Raw genomic sequence first — 21,178 nt, forward strand, 5'->3', positions numbered from 1 at the left:
CCAACCTGACGTTCTGAGAGGAGGTGCAATTTGAGGCTTAAAAATCAGTCACAGAAATTGGCAATAAAATAAACTCGGCATTTGTTTTTAGAACTTGTAAATACTATCATTATTCCTGTCACCATTATAATTTTAAGTTACTACCTCATTCATATTTCATTGACTTTAAATAAACATGAGCTGCCATCAGATGTAAATTCAGTGAAAAAAACATCAGATGGTAGAAAGTTATTTAAAGGCCATGATTCCTTTCTGAAGAAGTGTTCATTTCATATGTGGCAATGTATGATGTTAGGGGCTACTGCATAAGATTCATGTGTCAGCTGGAGACTTGACTCTGAAAAAAGGCACAGAAAAAAATAACTGTTTCTGTCAGCAGTTTACATGGATCTGAAAAGCTGTAGTATCTTCACCTAGTTTACTGTGGGTTAGCTTAAAAATAACCCAACTTGACTTACCTTTTTTCCCTCATGGATGATTCTGTAATAGAGATCACGTGACAATGTAAGTTTTGGAATACCTATTCAGCAAGATTTTTCTTCTGTGTAATTTTACTACGGTTGGCTTAACCAAATCCTTTCATTCCTAATCTGTGGAATTAAGTGTTACAGTATATTTTCGGTACCTAAACAATTTTCTTGTTCATTCCAAGGAAGGAAGTGTCACTAGCTGCAGCTAGTCATTCTCAAGTTATATTTTGTCAAAAAGGGGCTATTTCCTTTTTTAAGATGACTAGTGGATCTTCCCAAATCTACTGACTTTTCTTGCGAGATGCTGATCATTGTTAGGAAGGCAACACAGTGCACAACAGCATTAGACAGTCTTAAATTTCAGTGATAATTGTCCAGTTCCAAGGACTGGCGGAGTGGAACAAGTGGCGCAGCCATGAGTTAGTCCTTGCTTCATTTCGGCCTCATAGCCAAAAACAAATCCTTGCACCTTCATGTGTGTGATGATCCCCCATTCTCTTCTACCAGGCCTTTCCTACGAGACATTTCATAGTTGGTGTCAAAGTAACAGCTTTCCTTTTGAGCCCTTTGTCAACTGTTGTTGACAGCTGCAGTAATTTACCCATAGCACAAACTAATGTTTTGGGTTTTTAAAAGTTGATTCACGTTTACATTGTTAATTTTCATGAACATTAGTTTTTCTTATAGTAACTCAAGACATAGAAAACACATAGGAGTGTTGTCCTTGGCGGAGATGTTTTCTCTTCAGTGAAGCCACTGTCTGTTAGCTCTGGTAGGCTAAAGAGTTTATATTTTTCCAGTGTTCACAATCCTCTTTCCTATAGCTAAATCTTGGTTTTCTGCGTAACTCATCTCTGTGCCTACCAGGCTCATCCCTGTCTCCCTTCTTTTGCTACCTTGTAAAGCTGGGCTTGGCCATGACGGTTTCTTTTCGTTGGGCAGTTCACCACATTAGTTAGGCCTGCTCTGACCTCACATAGCTGTGCTGTCATGCCACAGCCAGGTGTTCTCCCTGGAGCTGTATGCCTCTGTGGATGTGTCCACACTTAGCGTTTTAGGGTATACTCTATATCCTTCTGCTACACTGAGTCACTCCATTTCTCTCCTGTGAGCACTGAGAAGCAGTTGTATGTGGCAGCACAGGGCTGCAGGACTTGATTTCACTTCAGGTAGAGGACTCGGTATGGAGTACCACTACACCAACTTCGGCAGAAGTGATCTGCTGACTAACCTAAATCCCTGGCTGAAAAATGAAGTGCATGGCAGCTAAAAATGTGATAAAGTATCTGAGGACAGGTACAAGCTGACTACAGTTCAGGCATGTTGTTCGGGACAACTAACAGAAGTCAAAGAATCATCTATGAATGCTGTCCTGAAAAGAAAGCCCTGTTTGTCCTTTCCTACAGGATCCCTGTATGTCACAGTATCAATTCACCATCAATTCAGGTCAGAGTGCTGAGAGTTACAGATGTCCATGTATGACTTACATTGCCCAGCTTGTTCAGGCAGAAGTAAAGGCCACCAAAAAAAGAGAATATTTTTAGGGGCCAGGATTCTTTTGTGCCTATTTGAATAGTAATCCTAATTCTGTTATGATTCATCTCCTTTCTAGGCATACTGTATTTAGGCTTTTCAGGAGATACAGAACCACAGACATGTTACTTTAAGCACTTGTTTCCCACTGTTCCCTGGAATTTAATGAGTGTAACTGTTTCACTGTGGTCAACCATACTTTCAGTTGGCCTCTGAGGGAGTTATTTACAGAGGACAAGTACAAGTCTGCTCTTGAATCTCACTGCACACCTTCGTAGTCTCTTCTAAGCTGAATCATATTTAACTCCCTGCCTTTGAAGTTTAATTGCTCTTTCACCATATCTGCAATTATTAGAAAGGTGGAAACAAAGTAGTGAATTCCCCAGGGCACTATTACTAGTTAAATTCCCAATTAGCAGCACTCCTCCTAAGAACATTCACTTTTCCAAAAAGTTAAAAATTTTTATCTTTCTCAGTGGAGTATCAACCTGAATACAAAATTGTGAATACAACACATTTTAAAAGCATTTGGCATAAATTTATGCTCCTGACATTTGGAGACATGCCCAAATGCCAGACAGCACTATGAAAGTGAACAATGAAGTTAAATTGTGCCCTATTTCTTCCCCACATTCAGTCTGAAACTACACGTAAAGGGAAATTCACCAACAAAGAAATATACTGTACAGATAATTTTAATCAGTATAGCACCAAGACATGATGTGTAAAAATACATAAATAAATGAGACAAAACCGAAACTAACATAATGAACCATATATATATATTTTGCAGCATGAAAGATCCAAATTGGGGGTGCTGTCCCAAATCGTGCTGGTTTTGATGAAACTGCCTCAGATGAGAAGCAGAAATCCTTCCATCATAGAGCTGTTTTGTGGAATAATAGACTATAATCATTTCAGTCTACTATTTTGTAATCTGAAGCTAATTTCAACCTTCTTGGGACAATGAAATGCCAAATAAGTGTATTTGTCTTAGAGCTTATGACCTGTAGTAGGCTTTAAGGCATACCAGATAATCAGGTTGCACATGACTGGAGGCAGTTAGAACACCACTGACAGACCAGCGTCAAAATTCTTGTTACAAGAAACAAACTCAAAAGTCAAGTAAAAGGAAACTATTTTCTACCTTAAAAGGAAAAATAAACTTTTAGGCAAGGCACCATCTGCACAATACCTCTGCAACACATGCCACACACTGTAGCTTATGTAGAACTATGTGGCTGTGTGTTGAGGTAAGGCCTAACCCTCTACTCTCACTATGCTCCTTACCCCTTAATTTCTTTTCCCTTTTACACTCAGTTGGCTGAAGTAGCCCAAGCAATTAAGGAAAAGTGAATTTGCCTTATAATCTACACTTGGAGCAGTTCTGCTTACCTTTTCTCATTTCACTGCTGCAATCAGGGTATTTGGAAACACTGAAAACCAAAGAAAAATGTAATGATGGAGACCATAAATTACGATTTTAGACAGTAGAAAGTTAACAGACTCTATGGCACGAGGGAAGTATGTGATTTAGTTACTTGAAATAATCAAAGATTTTTATAGTAAGTAAACCAAGGAGAACATAGTCAAAATGGAGACTAAAATTTCTGTGAAAGCAAGATCATCTTAAGTTTCCCGGGGAAAGCAAGGGGAAGTGAGAGAAAAAGAAAACAGGACAGAGTTCTGCAATATCCTGGATTGCCCATATCAGAAGCTAAAATATCAGTCTAAGGAACAGGAGAAGGAAAGTGCATAATTTAACACTTTGGTCTGCCAGCCTGGCAAATTCAGAATATATGAACTGAAGCAAGATGGAAAAACGGGCTAAATGTTTTGATATATTTAACCTGCTTAAAAATGTGCAGTCAGATTTCATAATCGTGGTATTTGTTTCTGAATATCACGCATAAAAAAAACCCCAAAACAAAACAACAAAACAGGGAACAGCTTTCCATGGATGAGACTTCCATATTTATTGTTATTCCATGTGCATAGAAAATGGCAGTGAAATTTCTTATGAAATAGGCAGGGAATGGGAGAGGTGCAGATATATTGGACTGGACTTTGTGCTTCAAAATGACACTATTCAGCTTTAAAAGGTTTTTTTTTTCTTTTAAAATTTATAACATTTTCTTGGATTTTTTTTTTGTGCATGATGTTTCAAATTCCTTTTAAAATGACGCACTGCATTACAAATGGATGGCACTTTAAACCAATGTGGCATTTCCATATTTACACCAACGGCAGAAATGTACAAGACGCAGTAGCATACAATCATGACATTTAGTAATAGCAATAAAACAAGGGCAGCCATTTTATTTTTTCTGTACAAACTATCAGAACAAGACTTTTATTCACATAAAAAAAAAATCATCTTTAATTTGCTCTGACCTACACACTTCCAAATTCATTTTACTCAATTCTCAAACCTTTCATCACATCGCCCACACCCTCACCAGACTACAGGAGCTACAAGTAATTATACCTAACACCTAAACAGAGCAAAACCCATCCTTTCCAGTTTTTCTTCCTGACAATTCCTCACTCAAAAAAAAACATTAAAAAAAAATACATCTTCCTTGTTCCTTCTTTCATCTTTCACATTTCATAACCAAAACAACAAAAGAGGCCACTCCATTCCTTCTCACGCAAGATGAGAAATATGCTGTTGTTGCTGTTTCTCTTTGATGCTACACCCAGGAGTCAGGTGAGCCTGGGTACTGTTCTGCTCTATAAGAAGATCGTCGGGTGGAATAAAAGTCTACATAATTTGTGGTTGATTTCAGTCCATACTGTGTTGTGTAATCTGAAGTAGCAGGAAAGTGAACTCGATCATCAAAATATGGGTCTTCATAGCTGTGCGGGGACTGCAGATACAATCTGTATGCATCATAGTTTTTTCTGTTGGTGTCTTCTTGACTGTAGTACAATTGCTGATGCTGTTAACACAAAATGATGGAAAAATAAGCTTTCAAAATACTACTAGCAGAGGAAATACTTGTTTCCCAAACTTGCACATCATACAGAACCTTTCCCTAAAAAGTTAAGTGCAGGTACAGGAAATGTACCTCATTTGTAAATTAAACTTAATGGAGGAAAAACCTCTAAGCCTGCCTCCCTGTCTCCTCCTGCACTCACTGGGAAGCCAGTGGCTCTTCCAAAAGTAGTCTTTTCAGAGCATAGGCAGAAAGTACAGAACTTGACTATACCTACAAAAAAAGAATTCCAAATCCACCCTAAGTCACATAAAGTCAGAAAAGGGGTCTCAGATCCCAGCACAAGAGCACGCTCAAATATAGGACTATAAAAAGGCAATAGAGAGGCCACAGAAGTACATAAGCAAGTGCCAGTTTAAGTAATGCCTAATAACAAATTCACTTTGCTATACACTCTATAAAAAAAGCACTCTACTATTACAAAGTATGCTCAAACTCCCTGAAGCTCCACTAACCACTGAACATAGTCTTGTTATCTGTGTCATTTCACAATAAAATTTCGGAGTCACCTGTAGTCGTCTGTTTTGTTCTCTTGCTGGTGAGGAATAGGAACTGATGTAAATTGGTGAAGCTTTGCTGGAACCTGTGAGAAAACAGTTCATGGCATAAACTTCAGTCTTTATGGTTTTGTCTGTAAGTCTATTTGCTTCTATGTTACTTAGAAGAAATTATGTACCACCCAATTAAGTCTCCAGATTTTAGTATCTACTAATAATATAATATAGTAAAACAATACAGGCAATTTTTTTCCCCTCAGGAGTAGTTAAACTGAAAACAAGAGGCATTTTGTGGTGTTGTTTTCTGTTTTACAGATTAATAGCCTTTAAAACAAAATTTCCTTCTCTTTATTCACGATCATCTCTCTTGTTTTGCATCAAATAGTAAGGAAAAGATGAAATCTTGGTATAACTTAATAACAGTATTAAATTACAGTAATACAAACCCATACATTATTATTTATAATATATATATAATGTGCATAATAGAACAATTTTCTGTAATAGGATTTTAAATACAAATAAAAATTCCAAACACCTCTCACCTCCCACTATATACACAGATCTTCTTTATCCTGGTAATGTGTGTAATTTTAAAAACAATAGCAGCGACAGAAGAAAAACCTGTGCTGTTCCACATGCTATGAATATAATGAGTAAAAATGGAAAACAACATTAAATGGTAACAAGCCTGCTAATGCAACTGTCCCTACTATTATTGTATAAACTCCTCATATAAGGAATATTTATGTATTCCAGTTAAAATCCAGTATCTTACCAGTATATATGTCTTTATGGGTAATGACATCGCCTTGGTTATTATAATACTGCATAGAAGGTTGCGTTCTCTCATATTCAGAGCGGGGTTCTCTAATTCCTAATAAAGCTGGTGATGAGGACGTGCTGCCAACTGATGTAAAAGGAAAGATTATCAGTGTGTACAACAACTACCTTTCCCATACCTAACCTCCTCTTCATTCTCTCCTCATCCCTTTTTCCTCAAGGATTAACAAATGAGGGAAATGTGAGTAATGGACAAAATGAGTACAGAGTTTTTCCTGGATGAAGAACCCGAACAACAAAATCTATCAACCATGTAGCATGAGATAATGATTTCATATGCTAATGGTGAATCACTGCTCTATAATGCTTACAACTGAAATACAAGACCTTACCCATTTCAGTTTGCATATGACATAGGTTGCATTTAGAAGACGACACTCCCACTACTGTTTATGATTTTATGTGTTACACAAACAGAATCTTTAAGTCCATCTTATCACTTGGGACAGGACAGAAGAATTTACAGTCTGCCTGGATGAAGGGCTCCATATATATACTTGTATTACTGTTCTTTGATTAGCACACAGAAGGGCATCTTGTGCTCCATTTGGCTGACAACCCATGTAAGACTGGCACAATGGATCACTTATTTCACATTCTTACAATGAACAGCTCAATCTCTACTGTGGTTATAAAAAGTTTTGTTTAACTGTCCCTGTTTTACAGACACCTCAGGTTTTGTTCATGTAGAAAGACTCCAGTAACACAAGAGAAAAATACCTAAAAATAACTTCTAGAAATTGCCTTCAAAATATTGATCAATTAGCTGTGTCCATTACATCATATCTCACAATTCTGTGTTGTTATGGATAGTTTAATTACATTATCCTGCATGTTCATGGCTAAAAAAGCTAAATTTGGGGGTGTCATTAATATTCTGACGTGTGTGTTAACGATGGAGTGACTGAAGCTCCTGCCACAGTGCCCTCTGTGGACATGTTCTCTGCACCAGGCTTCCACCTTGCCAGCTTAAGCTGTTTCATGCTCTGGAGCAGAAAAGCATACACTTCCCATTAGAATTTTTTACTAAGTCTTCTCTGAAGTATGACAGCCTCTGAATATTATGCAAGAGCTGCACGTCTTAATTCTACTGGTAGTTCAAAGAACTGGAGCAAGACAGTTGTTCTGCTAGCAGATCTTGGGAGAGAAAGCACTGAGTTGAGAATCTGACAGTAGGTACTGGTATATCCTTTCACACTTTGGTAGAATCTGGTCAGTTCCCTGAGCCTAAGATGTGTTTGCTTCCTTGCTTATTTTGAGAAGATATTGTTAGCACCAGCAGTAGATCCAAAGCAGTCTGTGTCAAATAGTCTGTGATTTCAAGGTGGTGTTTTGATGCCAGTATGTGCAACTTGGCAACTAGGTGTAAGAGTAAAAACTGCCTTCAGTATCCTGTGGTTTGAGAGTGACAAAGATACTTGGCCGGGACATCCTTTTGGAATCTTGAAGGGCTGGGAGAAAACCAAATGTATAACACGGTAAAATCAGAATAACAAATCCTCTGTAACTGGTGAGGGCAGTCTGCTGTTGTATGGCACTAGACAAAGGCATCGCTCCTGTCTGTTGTACTGCAGTGGTTGAGAGGAACTCTGGTCATGAAAGACACTCTTTCTTTCTTTCCACAAACTGTGAGACTGCAGCTTGAATTGAGTTAAGGAATAACTGGGGAGATTTGCTTCCGGGTGCTTCTTATCCAAACTACAATGCTAATGTGGAGGAGTCCACAAATCCTCTGGAATCCAAAGCCTGCCAACATTAACAGCTCAGGTAACGTTCAGAGTACATGAAGTACTTAAGTTTAAATACAGAGGAGAGACAGCATGACCCTCATGTTTTACACAGAATTATTAATAAACTGAAAGGCTATTTGAGTTAAAAAAAAATGGGATACCAGGTACCCCTTCAGGAAATCTCTGCATGTCTTGACTGACCTGACTGTATGACAGGTGACATCTGTTGATTTGCTGTTGATAAAGACGGATGTGATTTGAATCTCTCTCGTTCTAGTGTTGACACTGGTGTAATAAAATGACTTTGATTCCATCCATCCTGTGGAAGGGCAAAAAAAGAGAAAAATCTCAAAATTAATCGCTTTTCATTAAATCAGGAGGTATTGTAGAACTGTTTTCCAATGTAGGCTAATTTTGTAATTTACCTTTTTATAAATGCTCCGGAGGTCTCGGTATTGCCATAATGTATTCAGTACCTGGGCAGCTGCCTTGACAACTTTCAGTGATGATCTAAGGAAGTACAGAATATTACATTACTAGAAAGTCACTTAGTTCCACTTAAAAAGAACAATGTTCCTGAGCTACATAACAGTCTAAGCCTTGATGCTGTGAAGCAAGTCAAGTCACCCCTTTGGGTCTCACTAATGCCTGCCTGCATTACTGCAGTGTGAACATAGCTGTGTCAGCACCTCACCAACAGTCTGGTGCAGAACCTGGGTAACTGTGACAATCAGTTCCCTCTCCAGCCTAGAAATTTTCTCTTCAGGTCACCCATACGAGGAATACATATACAAGGGATGAAATAGCTACTGTCACTGTCTGCAAGAATTGAAAATCCTGAAAAGAAACATACTATTTAGTGCATTTCATAAAAACTAAGATGACATACTTTAAATCACTGTACAAAATTCCTAACTGTAGAAAAAGAACAAATAAGAGAGAGCTGGTATTAAGTCTCCAAACATCCTCACTGTGGGACTTTGTTCTCAGTTTTGTGTTTCACTAAGGAACACTGTCATTGGTTGGGAAAACACTTTTCCACTCTCAAGAGAGCAAGGCAAGGAAAATTGCTCTAGCTATTATTAAAATAAAATAATGACATCTTTTTTGTTAAAAAAACCCAACAAACCAGCAGTAAGCCAGTAGTGGTACTGGAGCAGTGATTTGACATTAAATGCCACAGCATAACAACCATATTAAACATAAGCTGCCTTCTGTCATTGTGAAGGTTCATCCAGGTAAAGTTTTTGAAAGGAAAAACTGAAAAAAATTGCAGTTGATAGGTGTTTATCAATGAACAGACACTCTTAATACATTCAGATGATTTTGAATTTGTTTTGTGTACCCTGTTGCTTCATAAATATAAGTGCAGGTGCAACTTCATACATTGTCGCCACAGACCCAAGAAGTTCTATAAAAGATCACCGCATTCGCACCTGCAGCTGAAATGAGTCTAGGTCCCTTGTACATATGAAGTATTATAAACTGTGAGTACTCGAAATATAACCCAGTTCCTTTTGAGACAAAGGGTTTGTTAAAAATATGGTATGTTTAAATCACACTGACCAACTTCTCAGTGAAGAGATCTTTACCTCTCCTTTACCATCTGATTAAATACTGGGCACTATACAGGGTTCACTATGTAATCAGCTTTCTACTGCCCACAGAAAGGAGATCTGTGATACCCTGGTCTATACAAGAGTCCTGCTCACATCAGTCGTACTGCGGAGTATGGGGCAGTGATGCTGAGCAAGGCCAGGTGGGTCTATGGGCTGGCTTAGTGCTGACGCTGCATGACTCTGGAGCCAGTACATGTTCCTGTTCCTTGATGCTCATCCATCCAGTTCTGACAGGTTTTATCACTACTAAATAAGCACAATGCTTGATCCAGCCCAGTGCTGAACTCAGCTAGGAAAACCCCTGCCACAGGGGCTGGCACAAGCATACCCAAAGAAGTCTGCAGAGAGCCTGTCTTCTCAATCAGCACTTGCTTTGCAATTCTACTTGAGGCAATCCCACAGGTTAGGTAAACTGCTAAGCAGGCCAAGTTTTGCTTGACAACCCACCAAATGTCCATGCTAGATCTAATCAATAGTTATTGTGATACATCCTGACAAAGGTGCTAATATATGCTCACTTGCAAAAGCTCTAAATGTTCTATTAATCCTGTAGGTGTTTAAGAGGGGACAATTTCACTTCCTGCATTCTTAAGCATTTTAAATGGTAATAGAAACAGTTTGTGTATGAACTTTGTTGCCTACTTGCCTGTCACCTCTTCCTTTCGTTATGTTCACCAGCTTTTCTATTCCTCCAGTATCAGCGAGGGCCTTGGCATTTTCCATGTTTTTACTGGTGACCTCGTGCAATGCACAGCAGATTGCTGCTACAGTCTCATCGGACAGTATGCTTGGGCCATTGCCTCCTGGCAGTCGATTAACCAGATCTCTCATGGCATATTTACCTATAAACACCCATCAACAGAACCAAGGAAAGACATATATTTGGGTACTTAGGATTTGAAATTGTAGGACTCAGCACAAAACTGCATCTGAATGCAGTAAAAAGAAACACAGTATCAAAACCATGGAAACCTGCCAAGAATTCCCATTTTACACAAAGTTGAAAGATTAAAGATCCATTTTTTATTTTTTTTTTTTAAACTTAAAAATGTGTGAAGTTGAATTTTGCATTAAAACTGGAGCATCTGTAAACAGGAATTAATTGGAGAAAGCAGAATCATGCAAGGAAAAATGCTCTGTTTATTATGACTGAAGGAGTGGTGCATGTTCCTATGCTTCATTTATGAGAAGGTTAAAGAAATCCTTAAAGTAACTTGGAATTTTTTTCTTATTTGTTACTCTCAAGAGATCAGATCGCAGCTCTTTGAGATTTCAATTACTGACTGATGCACAGGAACAATCGCACTGCAGACAAAGGAAATTAACTAAAGCCAAGGCTTTGGGGTTTTTTTTCCTGTTTAGGCTGTGCTGTTGATTGAACTATTAATTGATTTTATTGAAGACATGTATTTATACATAACAATGAATAATGAATAAGCTTTACACAAAGCCATTAGCTGTCTGTTTGCATAATGTCCCTGAGGGGAAGAAGATATCCAAAAATGAATACTGCAAACAAGAGGAACAACTTTTCAAACACACTGGAAAATAATCCCTAAGAATGCTGCATACACAGAATGCTGTCTTTTAGCAAGTTCATCAACATGTCTGCATGTACCAATTTATCCTGCTATTTGGTGGAGTCCCCAGTCTCTTATTTTCTTCTGAGTTTAGACTACGTTAACCCATTATTCCTCTTCCTACCAATAGCAATAAAGTTGCATAAAACAGATTACTAGATGGGGTATAATATATGACTAACTCCATGTCTCAAAATATTTTATACAAGAATTGGTTTCAGAGTGTATCTGGAAAGGCAGTAATTCTTCCATAGTTCAGTCTTTGACAGGGAGAGGGAACAGGTGGAGGTGCATTTCTGAACTGAAAAGTTCTGCCAGGAAGGGAAAACAGCAGAGTGGTGTTTCCCATCATACTTTGTACTGCCAGTTTCCTGTCCAGTTTCGTTTAGCTGGGGTAACTTCCATCCGTTGTAAAGAGATTGCTGTGCAAGATGGCTACAGGCAAGCTAAAATGTCAATACCACTCTGGAAACCTACTGCTGTCATAAAGATCAATCTCTGTGACACAACTGACATGATACAGTGAACCCAAGTATGCAATTTCTCCTGGTAGAATCTCATCATCCTAATAGTTTTCCCACACAAGGTCTGACATACTGGTAATTTCAGTGCTTTCTTCAGTGTTGTCCTGCACTTACCGATAAGCTCCTTATTACGAACATCTAGTGCCATATTCCTTAAGGCAGTTGCCACAGATGAAACAACTCTGTCGTTATCCATTCTCAGCAGCTCCACAAGGATTGGCAGCCCTTTCTCTTTCCTCACAGCAGCTCGAATGTATGCTGCAAACTACATTAAAACTCCAGTTACTCACAAATGTAGTACAGTGTTCTGACTGAAATAATCTCTTATTAGATTGTAATTCTTAAGTATGTCAGGGGATATCTTCCAAAGATAAGTGTTAAACGCATGTCTTCTTATAAAGGGTTGGCTCTTTTTTCCACTCATTCCTCTTACAAAGTAAAATTTAAAAGAATTAGTCTAACAGACAAATTGTTGAAAAGGGAACAGAGTTGGATTTTTTTTTTTGTTTTGAAGACCAATTTTATAATGATCATAAAATTAAAAATTTTAGCTGTTTTTCTACAAGCAAAGAAAGCAAATTTTTTTTTTTCACCTGTCCTTGACAAATACATAACATTATTAAAGAGGTGCTTTTGTAACATACTCTATGCAAGGGTCACAAGCAGGAAAATATGGAAATAGATAATAAAAATAATAAAGCAAACACAAACAATTTATTTATGCTGGCCTTGTATTAACAGTATCTTCCCACCAGAATTCACAGCTAGAAGATGCTAGAAGTTTATTTTGACCCAATATGCACTGGAAGAAAGCTTTATCTCTTCATTGAAAATAAATGGTACCAGTTTCAAGTCCTGTTTCCATCCCGCTCTCCCCATCTACCACCCCTGCCACTGCTTTTCACTGGGGAAATGATGGTACTGGAGCACACAGGCGCTGCTGATACACACTACGGAGAAATCTCAGTTGTGTACTAGAAAATTATGTGTTCCTACCAAACACATTTCAGAATCTTACTAAAAAATCCAGCTAAAATAAAATGATATGAGGAAGAGTAGGAATGAATGTACCTTCCAGTTGCCTGCAGAAAGATTCTGGAGAGATCCTGCAGAGCCCTCTAGAGTAGCTGGGTTGGAGCTTTCTGCCAGAAGTGTTAGGTATGGCTTCACCACTGACGGGTGCCAGAGCATTTCCACCCCTTTAGGAGACTTGGAAAATCCAGGTATAGGGCCAACTCCATCCCACTGTGAACAGAACATGGATTTGTAACTAGGTTAAACCTCTGTATTTTCATTCAACATATAACAGCTACTCTTGAAGCTGTATACTCCCCCATCGTTAGCTAAACTACAGTTGATAAATATATATATGTAGGAAAACAGCAAACCTGATCCTCCTGTGAAGTTTTTTTTTTCTTCTTCTTTTTTTTTCCCCAGCAGCTGGGCTCTGCATCTTTGCTAGGTGATTCTTTTCCTAACAAGTCATCCAGTTCATTGATTCCTAGCAGACGTGCCTGAGGTACCTCCAGTTCCAAACGGTAAGAAAGGTTTCTCAAGGTACACACACAATTTTCCACTGTCTGAAGCCAAATCAGAAATGTGTCATGTCATAAATTACTTACATACTGGTAAAGCAAACCAAACAAATTAAGTAGAGGTGAAAAGGCATTTGGAGCATGAGCACTAAATTCCTGTCCTGGGCCTTGGGCATTGCTTTGTCTGTTTCTCTGGTAAAACTGCAATCTCTCTCCTGATATCCTCAAATATGAGAATATTTATAGAAGTTATCTCTACTATAGTGGCTTATTTTTCAGTATTCTGGAAATGAAAAGCACAAGAGCTTATTATTATTCTATTAAAGAATGAATACTTCAACACTGATGAAACTCAAAAGCATAGAACAAGTTACACTGTTGTGTAGCAGAATTTGCTTGTGCATCAGAAAACTGGGAAAGAAAACCAGCTAAGCATATCAGTGCTCAGTTATGCTACACAACCCCCCAAATATCCTGTCCGACATAGGATTAGTTTAGCACTAAGAATCACTTATATGAAATGTGCACACACCTTGCTGTCATAATCTGATGTGTTCACACATGTGTGGATCACGTATAGCAGTGAATCAACCAGCCCTTCACAGGACCTCATCTGCTTCCGGGCTTCTTCACCTGCTGAGCTGAGATTCCTGAAGGGTTGAAGTGATAAAGGACCATAATGTGTTCACAGATAGACATACACACAACCATTTTATTAGACAGTTTGCAGATTTTGATACCGCTAACTGGTAACTGAAGTTAAAAGCAAACACACCCCCAATTCCTGTAAAAGTTAAATATGACTCAAACCCACAATTTCAAGGTAGCATTGACTCACTGACAAAAGCAGCTTTAAGTAGAAACCCTCTCCCATAGACTTGTCCATTCCAAAAGCCCTCTGGCCATACATGCCCAAATCTATGGTTGGCATGTGCTGCAGAATGGATTGCTGAGCTTGCCTGTGTCCGAAATACCCTTTGTTTCCTCTTTTGTAAACTGAATTCCCTTGAATTCTCTTTTCAGATATTTCAGTTTTGTCTTTTATTGTTGTGAATACCTTTTTTTTTCCTTCTTACTGCTGTTTGAGAAATCCACAAAGGGAATGGTCAAACACTCTTTACCGATTTGCATGCATATGCAAACATAATTATTTAAATGTATAAAATGATTAACAATCACCAAATGCACAATATTTTCCCTAAATAATATTCATAAGCCCTATACACAAAATTGCAGTAATTAATAGAGGAAAAGTGCAATGGTCATAATTAAAAAAGCAAACAAACAAACAAAAATCCCCAATCAAAATGTAACCACTATTCATTACAGTTAGTATCTTTTAATAACTTTGTACTTTTCATATTTTTATAATATGGAAAAAACACCCCAAACCTAATGCAAAAGCTGCCTAAACAATAGAATTATATGCACTTCACAGAGTACATATATTTTATACTCTTGTAAAAGGGAGTCTGCTAGAACAGCACGTTACCTCAGGCATCCTGTAGTGTTGCGCAGAACTAGGGAAGTCTGAAATTTAATTTTATGGTCGTCATCAAAGGAAGAGCTGTTCCATCCAGAATGAGGCACTATCACAGTGTTCGTCAATGTTGACAAAGCATCCCTAATGATTGTCATCTTTACTGCATCGCATGAAGACAAGTTCCAGAGAACCCCTTAAGAAAAGATTTCCATTGCAGTAATGTCAGAAAGGATGTGGCAAACAAACAAAGCCACAGCAAAAGCTTAAAAGACATCACTTGAAACAGAAGAAAGATAATTTACCTATGCAAGATCAAAGAAAATACAATTACTCTGCAATGTATCTAATATTATTCCAACATTATTGGTCAGTAAGCTGTCAGCAAAACTACCATTAAAAGATTCACTTTATAGACTGATATAAGTATTTATAAACTTCAGATTGAAATGCATTCAGCAGCTGTCACTCTGTCTTGCTGCTGCGTAAGCTCTTTGACAACAGAGACGGAATGTGAGAGGATCATCAGAATAACCCTAATAGATCAGCAGCTAGGTCTCCCACAGTACTGAGAAGGAAATGTACTTACCAGTCAGTAGATATTCATTTCTTAAGGAAAAATCCTGAGCCAAACCACACAGTGGCTGACAGGAGATGCTCCCTTTTGTAAGGTATAGCTCCTTCTGCTACCTGACAGGAGAGGGACATCCCCACTGCACTCCAAAAGCTCAGAGGAGTATTCCCCACATGCACACAACTCTTCTCATTTGCAAAACACCTTTCATCTTTCTGAAACACATATACCTTGAGCTCAACTATATCTTTCCAATGCTCATACCTATCTTAGATATCTCAAGATCAATCCCATACTGACTACCTGTAAGGGGAAGAAAAATCCATCTTCTCTTGCAGTATGCCAGGCAACGTGCCAGAGCAGCAGCAGCTGGTATAACCATGCCGCAGCAAACACATCAGAGGTCACTAACGGATTTGCCAGATTAATTCATCACAAAACTTCATATAAAACAAAAAACGAAAGTCATGTAGTCATTTACTATTAACTAGAGTTCTATTGATGGCTGTCATCTATATGCGTATGTGTGGGTGTGCAGTCTCTGTGGCAGGAGTGGCGTGGGGTGCCAGTGACACTGCTTCCTGAGTATGACTGGCCAGAGTGGCACCTTGCACCACCAGCTGGTTCCTCTCCCAGAGAGAATTCCAGTGTAGAAGGAGAGGTGTGAATGTTTTCATGAACAGAAAAAATACCTCTGAAGAGAGCAGCTGCTGGTAGCCTTCCAGTAACTGGTCATACAGATGTTACAGCTGGGGACCATCACCAGTATGCTCCTGACCTACAGAGGCATGTGGAAGAGGTCACAACTGAACTACCACTGCTCTGGTACGAGAAACAGGTCACGCTTTATACTCAGGCCCTTCTAGTGGAAGGGCAGCTACATCTCAATAATAAAACCACTCCTTACAGATGCCATTGAAACTGCATGCCCCCTGCCAGCATCTAAGTTGATCCCTAGTGGTATTTTCATTTGTTGCCTCATTAGTTCTACCAGTCGGCAGTCTGAGATGAGAAGACATATTTATCACAAGAGATAAGGCTTTTTCTGAACTCTTCATCCTATTGAAAAAAAGGCATGAACATCTGACTGCTAAAGGGTGAGTCTTCAAAAACCCTGTAGGAAAGAGGTTTTGGAGAGGGAAGAAACAAAAATTATCCTGATTTTTATGAAACTAGGAGTTTAAAGTTATATAGTTTTGTCTTTTTAAAGATATAGTTTTGTCTCTAAATTGGAGAGACATCAATTTGATGGGTGGACCACTCAGTGGATAAAGAACTGGCTAGATGGCTGCACGCAAAAAGTTGCAGTAAACAGATCAATGTCCAGTTGGAGATCAGTAATGAGTGGTGTCCCTCAGGGATCAGTGTTGGGACTTGTCTTATTCAACATCTTTGTTGGTGACATGGACAGTGGGATTGATGCACCCTCAGCAAGTTTGCCGACAACACCAAGTTCTGTGGCTCGGTTGATACGCTGGAGGGAAGGGATGCCATCCAGAGGGACCTGGACATGCTTGTGAGGTGGACCAATGCCAACCTCATGAAGTTTAACCAAGACAAGTGCAAGGTCCTACACCTGGGTCGGGGCAATCCCAGGCACAGCTACAGGCTGGGCGGTGAAGAGATTCAAAGCAGCCCTGCGGAGAAGGATTTGGGGGTGGTGGTTGATGAGAAGCTTGACATGAGCCGGCATCAGTGTGCACTTGCAACTCAGAAAGGCCAACCGTATCCTGGGCTGCATCAAAAGAAGCATGACCAGCAGGTCCAAGGAGGTGATCCTGCCCCTCTACTCTGCTCTTGTGAGACCTCACTTTGAGTATTGTGTCCAGTTCTGGTGTCCTCAACATAAAAAGGACATGGAGCTGTTGGAGCAAGTCCAGAGGAGGGCCACAAGGATGATAAGAGGGCTGGAGCACCTCCCATATGAAGACAGGCTGAGGAAGTTGGGGCTGTTCAGCCTGGAGAAGACTGTGTGGAGACCTTATAGCAGCCTTCCAGTATCTGCAGGGGGCCTATAAGGATGCTGGGGAGGGACTCTTCATTAAGGACTGTAGTAGTAGGACAATGGGCAATGGGTTTAAACTTAAACAGGGTAAATTCAGATTAGATATAAGGAAGAAGTTCTTTACAGTGAGGGTGGTGAGGCACTGGAATGGGTTGCCCAAGGAAGTTGTAAATGTTCCATCCCTGGCAGTGTTCAAGGCCAGGCTGGACAGAGCCTTGGGCGACATGGTTTAGTGCGAGGTGTCCCTGCTCATAGCAGGGGGGTTGGAACTAGATGATCTTAAGGTCCTTTCCAACCCTAACTACTCTATGATTCTATAAGCTAGTATTTAAAAATGAATTTGGAAGACGTTTGGCAATATTCTTGAAAGAGAGATTGTTTATACTGGAAATCTCCGAAGAAGAGAAGTTAACAGCTAAAAGAAAGGTCCTAAGAAATCAAGAAGCAAGAAGAAACCAAATGTTTGGACATCATGGCTGAAAGATCATCCATGGTTTACAAACTTGAGCACTTGTGAAAGAAATTCTGAAAAAGTGACAAAGAAGGTAGGTTGGCAGATGAGTGGCAGCCATGAAAGAATTTTCAGTAAAGGTCCCAAGCGTGTGACATGGCATGATTCTAGATCAGGCAGAATTTGGAAAGCCAGAGTCCAGACATGAGGAATGGAAAATGAACAATGGAGGATGAGAGTGTATGGTTTTGGTTTGCCTTTTCCCCCTCACAGTGATAAACATGGGGAAAATGGCCTGCACCAGTTATGTCATATGCCTGGAATAGCAGATACTGAAGTGCAGAGCTGAACATACCAGAACTCGTGTGAAAATCCTACAGAAACTACAGCCAGAAGTCTAGAGTCTTTCACATTCATCCATTAGCCAAATGAAACTACTATTGATCTTTTATCCCCGGGCAGAAAGCTATCGTTCCCTACCCTGCAGTGTCTTCTAACATGACATTCAGTATGAAATCTGGCATATCAGCAGAAGTATATATGCAAGTAATATGCTAGATGTGGCATTTAGTCATCTTTTTCATCATGACACACAGCTTAAAGTTCATCTAAATTCTCTCCAGGTATTCATCTTACACTAACATTCTCCTCACATACAATAATTTACTAACTGTAAAGTAGTCCAGCTGCACACACTCAGCAAAACCCATTAAACAGCAGTTCTACAATAGCCCAATATAATTTCCACTGCAGACCATACAGTTTTCAGTTTGAACGGATCTTGAACATTTAGTTTCCTCAGAAATAAATCAGAGGCAGGACAAGACAGTAAATGCTATAGAAGTTAACAAACTGGAAGTTTATACAACAGCAAAAGGTTTTAATACAGCCACACAACAATAAGAAAAATATTTGCATGAAACATCCGTTTTCTCTTCAGTAGAATAATGAAGGGGGGCTCCATGGGGAGATATATACATGAGATTTATCGCTGTTTTGATTTCTAGTTATGACACAGGCAGTCTAAGTATTTAACATGTCACAGTGCTTCCTGGCGATTCTCCTCTGTGCTAACTTAACACACACAGCTAACTCGAATGTCTGGATGAGGACTATGGCTGCAAACTTGCCTTCCTTGAATAATGGAACTTTCTTCAGCAGCTCACCTACCCAAGAGACAGACTTCTTGGCAATTAGGCAAAGACTGTAAAATGAATTCCCACAAGAGGTAAAACACCCTCACAAACCTTTCTGCTGCCTTTTCTAAATCCAAGGCACATGTACTTGACTGTGGTTGCTTCAGTGGATAGCTGAATGAGCCCAAGCTTTGAGATGGGAGTGTTCTGATCATCTCCTTACACTGACCTCCCCAAAGATAGCTAAAAAACTTTTTAAGAAGTGTTACTCCAGCTCCTGTATAGCAAGACTTCCAGTAATGAAAAATAATTGATTACAAACTGGGGAACAGAAAAAATCATGGGGGAAAAAAACCCCTACTCTATAAAGTTGTTGTGGAGGATTTCTTCTTAAAAGTTTCGAGTGATTCTCAAAAATTTTTTATGGCTCCACCAAACTTTGTATCTCATTACATTTGCACACTCCAAATAAGCCAAAGCTTACTTATTCTTTAATGGCTTGATTACATAAAGCGAGCTATTTCAAATACATGTCCAGTTTCACACCAACAATCTCCTGGGTGACTGTATGCTCTCTCTGAAGAAGGGTACTTCATGGGTAGCTAACAGGGAGAAATACAAATGCTTCACTGGCCTATAGCTTTACATTTTGAAACCATATTTCATGCAATCTGTGATGCAAACTAGAAATTTGATCTCACCTAAACCTCCTCCTCACCCCCAAGCATTTGTTGTTAAAGCAAGTCATGCAAGAGAAAGTCTATTTTAAGTCTCAGACTACTATGAGTTACCCAACACCTACAGGAAAACGGCATGCTCGATTCAGTGATCTAGCTCTAAAAATATTACTGTACGGTTATTCAGACCGAGGTAAAGCTCTCAGCCTTGCTAAGTATGACTGCCTCTAAATATTTACTGGTTGACCTACAGCTTGTGAAAAAGCTGGAGTGGCTGGCTGCTGCCTGAAATGCCAAGGCAGCAGACAGTGACACACTCCATAGCTGGGTGTTGCAGGACCAATGCAAGCACCCGCCAGATCCATAAGGGACACGGCCTGCCCCACCGTGCCTTCAGAAGTGTGCTACAGCTCAGATGCTTCCTAAGAAATTGGGAGAGAATAGGCAGCAGCATCTTCCTGTCATACATGGGCCCAATGGCAGAGGCTGAAAACACCAGCTAGAGGACCTCCCTGAACTTGATCCCTCTAAGGAGCCTTCCCAAATATTAACTCATCCATGAGGATTAGCCTGAGAGTGTTTGAAGAGCAAATCATTAGAGTTTCACGCAGTAACTATGTCAAAACTTGCCCAGAAGCTTGACTCTCGAGGAGGTAGCTTGATTAAATGATTAATGATTTATTGCCTCTCTGTTCATATTATGTGAAGCAAAAGTTCTCACCAGGACACTCTCACTTTCTTTCTTAATTTGGGAGACATCTTTAGCTATTTATTTTACAAACTAGAATCACACAGCCCTTTTGTCGTCATGTTAAAAATGAGAGTGCAATCTGATTATTTGTAGAGTGCTTATTTTAAGATAATTTGGACCAAATTTAGTGCTTATTAGCAATCAGCCCTGACTGCAAAGGCAGTTATAATTTGGGAAGTTTCCATGCAAAGATAAGGAAAATGGTGGTAGGAGCTGGTACAAGCTGTATTAAAGTAAGGTGTATGAGACTTCTGAGGTTACAGTATCATTTTGTATGTCATTTAAGTAACAGTTCCTTTTTACTCCTCATTGTAGTGGAGGTACACTAAACGTAAGTATTTAACTGTTACAGAATCACCTGCCAAAGTCCAAAGAGACAGTGTGAAACTGTAGGTAGAATTCTGGAAGTCTGGTGAACACACCATTCAACATTCAAACAACTCTGTGTAGCACAAGGAGTGCTAAGTCCACCATTTACCTATGTAAGCAGATCTCTATTGCCCCTAGCATCCCTGAGTTTGGAAGGAGAGGAACTTCTGTTCACTCCTCATGGTACACTTTAGGTTGTATATAATTCAACTGATTGCTTCAGCTGGCCTCATGTTTCCTGCGTAGTCTGTCAATATACTACAAAACACAGCAGAAAAATGACAAACCACTGTTGGCGCTTGACATTGCCAAGAAAAGAGGAAAACCCGAGGAGAGCAGGCTAAGTTCAAGAAGAGTCAGCATTACCAAGCATGGATAATTCTTAATGAAGGAAGAAAATCAGCA

General features: G+C 39.4%; 1 protein-coding gene across 3 annotated transcripts in view; it reads right to left on the reverse strand.

The window, feature by feature from the left end:
* Positions 1-4,581: 4,581 nt before the first annotated feature.
* The window catches only part of PKP4 (plakophilin 4), a 61,347-nt gene continuing 44,750 nt past the window's right edge, over positions 4,582-21,178 (reverse strand). For 2 of the 3 annotated variants that reach the window (XM_010018942.1, XM_010018941.1), the window contains exons 11-21: positions 14,823-15,006; positions 13,863-13,980; positions 13,184-13,375; positions 12,867-13,040; positions 11,910-12,060; positions 10,338-10,533; positions 8,498-8,582; positions 8,274-8,391; positions 6,278-6,409; positions 5,512-5,585; positions 4,582-4,945 (exon numbers count right to left, since the gene is read on the reverse strand). In XM_010018942.1, the coding sequence (XP_010017244.1) occupies positions 4,697-4,945; positions 5,512-5,585; positions 6,278-6,409; positions 8,274-8,391; positions 8,498-8,582; positions 10,338-10,533; positions 11,910-12,060; positions 12,867-13,040; positions 13,184-13,375; positions 13,863-13,980; positions 14,823-15,006 (1,673 nt within the window). In that variant the 3' untranslated portion in view covers positions 4,582-4,696. The remainder of the gene's footprint in view (positions 4,946-5,511; positions 5,586-6,277; positions 6,410-8,273; positions 8,392-8,497; positions 8,583-10,337; positions 10,534-11,909; positions 12,061-12,866; positions 13,041-13,183; positions 13,376-13,862; positions 13,981-14,822; positions 15,007-21,178) is intronic. The other variant, XM_010018943.1, reaches the window with a different exon arrangement.

Source organism: Nestor notabilis, unplaced genomic scaffold (assembly GCF_000696875.1).
Source record: "Nestor notabilis isolate BGI_N333 unplaced genomic scaffold, ASM69687v1 scaffold5347, whole genome shotgun sequence".
NCBI classification, from domain to species: Eukaryota; Metazoa; Chordata; class Aves; order Psittaciformes; family Psittacidae; genus Nestor; species Nestor notabilis.